General features: G+C 38.5%; 1 protein-coding gene across 1 annotated transcript; it reads right to left on the reverse strand.

The window, feature by feature from the left end:
* Nucleotides 1-488: 488 nt before the first annotated feature.
* Nucleotides 489-3,534, reverse strand: LOC145556102 (protein FAR-RED IMPAIRED RESPONSE 1-like). Its single transcript, XM_081617774.1, has 4 exons — nt 2,387-3,534; nt 1,022-2,207; nt 842-907; nt 489-756 (listed from the first exon to the last, which is right to left on the reverse strand). Exons 1-2 carry the CDS (start codon nt 2,749-2,751, stop codon nt 1,226-1,228), a joined length of 1,347 nt encoding a protein of 448 aa, XP_081473900.1. The 5' UTR covers nt 2,752-3,534; the 3' UTR covers nt 489-756; nt 842-907; nt 1,022-1,225.
* Between the last annotated feature and the right edge of the window lie 998 nt (nt 3,535-4,532).

The raw sequence follows: 4,532 nt of genomic DNA on the forward strand, positions 1-4,532 counted from the left end.
AAGTACACAAAAATTCAAAGCCCTGCAATTGAGTACCATTACGTACTAGGCCAATAAGTACCATTATGTGCCATGCAAGAAGTTAGCCCAATTACTACTTTAGCCCAATTGAATATTCTATATTGCCAGCTGCAAAAGCCTAGTCCAATTACTTCATTATTCCAGTTTAATTAGAAACCAATGAACCGGTATTACAAATACAATTTTTAAAACTGAGGAACAACTACGTACATATACCTATAGCATAGCATAATAGTTTGCGATCTATTTTTATCATGAACTGCAGTTAAAGAAATTGGTTAGCCATATAATCTGGTAACAAACCTAGTTTGGATAAAATGAACTATGCTAGCAACTTGCTAAGAAACATGTAACAAAATAGATATTATCAAGCTACGGTTTAAGCCTAAATTTGGCAATGAGAAAAAGCAACTCTCCAAACTGTGATTCCGGCTCATACGAAAATTATCTTAGAGTCGACATGGTAATGCATAAAAACAACCCAACAAATAGTTTACTCTCATTAAGTGAGTCCCGCAAAAAATTAAACAAAATACACAATGGATTCCTACACAATTATCTAACCATATTTCAGCCAACACAGAAAATGTAGGTCCTCAATGGCAGCTAGAAACTTTGTGAAAAAACCGTAGTTGACCCCAACGGGCTATTTAGCAGTATGTTGTATTCAGGAATATGGTCCAAGGCCACACAGTTAGTAGGAGCCTTCTTCTTACTTGTCCTGCTTTGAGTAACCTGTTACATACAAAGATATAATCAAATACCAGAACAAGCGCAACAATACCAATATTCATATTCCTGATCTTATTTGGGACCTTACAGGAAGTTTGTTAGAAACCTGCACCCTATAATCAGGTTGAAAATCAGAAGCATCGCTATTAGACACCTATAAAACAATCGTGATAAAAACACAACATCAATTAGTTTAAAGACCAACTTGATCAACAAAAATTTTAACCAGTTACTGCTAAACTAGTATTTACAAACACAGGTCACATACCTTTTGTCTCCCCTTTTTCTAAGCTGGAATCTTGTAGCCAATCTCATGTTGAGTCTTATTACGACTTCCCTTAGGTCTCCCACGCCCCCTTTGTTTGGGAACTAGATCAACAAATGTCGACTAAGGGGTTGGTGCAACATCCTGACTGTCAGTGAACTCTCCATTTTGGTCTATACAGGCTGAAGCTCCCCCATCAGACACTGTCTATACCGTGGCGTTTCCCTCTCCAAGGTAGTTGATGCCAAATGTCTGAGCCAATTTCATTCCCCTCCTCTTTGTTATTTTTGTCTCCAACTCTGTTAAGCCCTTTAACACAATCTCAACACTCTCATCATCTACCATGGCAGCTACATCACATATTACTTCAAACGCACTCACCATCTTCTTGTATCTTTTCACCTCCACCGTCTCTGCAGGTTCATGGTAGGCCACCTTAACTAGAGTGTGTTTTCGAAGTATGTCCTTACGCCAACGATTAGAAATGTACTTAGAAGGTATGTCATAAACATGATTTAGGTCTAACACCCTCATCATATGTTTACACATGATTCCATGGGTCTCAAATTTCCTACATTCACAAGAAACCTCTTTAGTTTCCTTGTTGTACATAGCACAGTAGTACCTCTTCCTATCGGTGATAATCTCCTCATTAGATCCCTCCAGCACAATCCAGACACTATCCTCAAGAACATATTGACTAACATTTTCAGACACCTTTGTTTCTTCACGGGAGCAACAATAATTCATGCGAATGCATTCTGTTTGCACTTCCTGGAACATCCGATCAGTGTACAAATTCTTCAACACCTTCTCCAACTTGTAACTAGTTGCAACACGATGAAGGAACTTGGAGCAATTAGCATCAGCATCCGTCTCATCTGAAACCCTTTTTTTCATTGCCTTTGAATTCTTCACAGGAAACTCGTACAACTTGGTATTCCGGTTCAAGAAACCATCAAAAAAGCTATTTATACTCTCTACACGTTGTGTTGTCTTCATACCAGCCCAGAAATACTCCCTCATGAATGCAGGTACCCACATGTGGCGCTCAGCGTACAAGTAAGTTAGCCACTCGTTATTTTGAAGCTTATAGTGTTCAATGAAGGAAATCCAACGGTTCTCAAATTCCTCCACGTTAAGACTCTCATAGACAATTGACTTAAGCTCCTTCTTCAAATTCTCATACCTAAGGAACAAACACTCAATTCAAACACGTTATTTATATATATAGTCCTTAACTAAACTAACAACAACACTTAAAGTTTAGAATATTTACACACAAAAAGGATCAGAAACTATGACACTTATATTACCAATATTAATTTAAAGATGAAATTAAATTTACCGCAAATTTAAGTGACATACCTTTCACATTTCCCGAGTTTCTCAGGTAATTTCTTCATAATATGCCAAATGCACCACCGATGTCGAGTGCCAGGCATGGTTTCCTCCAAAGGCTTCCTCATTGCTTCTGCCTGATCTGTTAGAATGGCTTTTGGAGCACGGTTGTTCATACATGACAACCATTGTTTAAATATCCAACTGAAGGTATCACAATCCTCATGGGAAACTAGAGCGCACCCTAGCAAAATTGTCTGCCCGTGATGGTTAACACCAACGAAGTTCACAAATGGGAGATCATAATCATTAGTTACGTATGTTTCATCAAAGCACACAACATTGCCAAACTCCTCATAAGCCACGCGACTGCGAGCATCAACCCAAAACATGTCCTTTAAACGTCCCAAACCATCCAAACGCTGCGCGTGGTAAAAGTTTTAGTTATCAGCTTGCATTTTTTCAAAATATGCCATCATAGCAGTTGAATCTCCCCCTACCATCCTTAGCCTCCTAGCCTTGTACACTTCATGCTGCAGGTCATTTACAGTCAAATGCAACCCATTTTCACCAACACGATCTAACTCTAGATACCCATAGATTTGGGATATAGGTACACCCTGATCAAAGAAATGCAACAATTTTCTCCGTACCGACGACGTTAATTTCTTCATTCGGTACTCTTTCACAAGTTGTGCGTCCTCTGGTTTAGGTGAATGGTTCAGATGTTCCAATTCCACTTTCCTAATTACCCAATCCCTTCACTAGAACGTCCTGCATAGATCGTAGCCTTACACTCACACTTCTTAGACTTTCTCTTCTGCCTATTAATTTCATCTTCACAAACTTTGTCCCATACTTTCCCAACTGTACCTGCAACTTCCATACCTTTTGCCCTTTTTTTGGCTTCCCTTAAAGCCCTCATATTTGGCGCACCCCAGCACTCACACCTCCATTTTGTTGCAATCCTATGTCTACCACCACACTTAGATTTCACTCCAGCAACCCTACTAACCCCAAAGCCTTGTTGTTTTGCATACTCTTTGTAATATTGCTCTACATCTAACAAAGTCTTGAACACCATTCCCACCCTAGGAGCCTCCACATAGGGTGTTACTTCACAAACATAATTGCTTCCCACTCCAGTCTGCATAGTCTCAACAGGTATATCGACAACCGGTGTGTTAAACACATCATCAGTGCAAGGTTCCTCATGAACATTTGGACCATTTCCAATACCATTATCAAACACACCACCACCCCCAACACCTACTTCAATACCACCTGCCTCCATTTATTGTCTGAAAATGAGTACACCTACAGCACATACATACCCAAATATAACCATTACAAACATTTCAAGCAAGATTGTAAAACCATCAACACTACAACCATGGTCAATAGCAAAACCCAATTCAAATTCAATCACAAACATTAATATTTCCACACATAAAATTCCTTCTTCATTTGGCACACAATCAACACAATTCAATTCTACACCATAACCAGCAATTTTTGAGAAATTTCAGCATCCAAACGGCTAATTGATGTGTATTAATTAAAATTAGGACATTGCATTTTCTTTTTAACTTCTAGTTTTTGCTCATATAATCATAATTCAACTTATACATCACCCAATTAATTAAGAGGCGACTAAATAATGCAAAATTACTCAACAATTAACAGTTTTAAGGCTATAATTGCTGAATATAATACATCACTTCATCTATAATCCTACCAATTTACTAAGGACTCAAGATAATAGTTTTGAATATAATAATAAATTGATTAACAGACGTGCAAAATTACACTCACTTACAACAGATTGGAATTGAACCAGTACGGCGAAGAGGAACCGAAGCGCTCCCCTGAACTCGCACTCTGTCACTTCAAACCCAACTTGAGCATCTCCGTAGCTACTGTAAAGGGTACCGATGAATTTTCTTGAACAACCAACTGCTTAATAAATTCCAACATTGTTGTAGTCATCGTTACTTAACGATGTCCTACAACCCCGTCGATTTACCCGGCATATAAGGAAGGAGACGTTAATATACGTGGCTTCCACGACAAAATAAATCATCCGCAGAGACAAGTCAACCGCCAATGTCAGCGACATGTCAGATGCCAACTTGATTATATAAACGTTATTTGTTTATCAAATATATAAATG

Source organism: Chenopodium album, chromosome 8 (assembly GCF_948465745.1).
Source record: "Chenopodium album chromosome 8, dcCheAlbu1.1, whole genome shotgun sequence".
Taxonomy (NCBI): Eukaryota; Viridiplantae; Streptophyta; class Magnoliopsida; order Caryophyllales; family Amaranthaceae; genus Chenopodium; species Chenopodium album.

What these genes read in the sequence shown, in the direction of transcription:
- LOC145556102 (XM_081617774.1), bottom strand. Translation starts at nt 2,751, where the DNA reads ATGTTTTGGGTTGATGCTCGCAGTCGCGTGGCTTATGAGGAGTTTGGC. An exon ending in AAACTCGGGAAATGTGAAAG is followed by an intron (nt 2,208 to 2,386) that starts GTATGTCACTTA and finishes TTTGTTCCTTAG; the next exon opens with GTATGAGAATTTGAAGAAGG.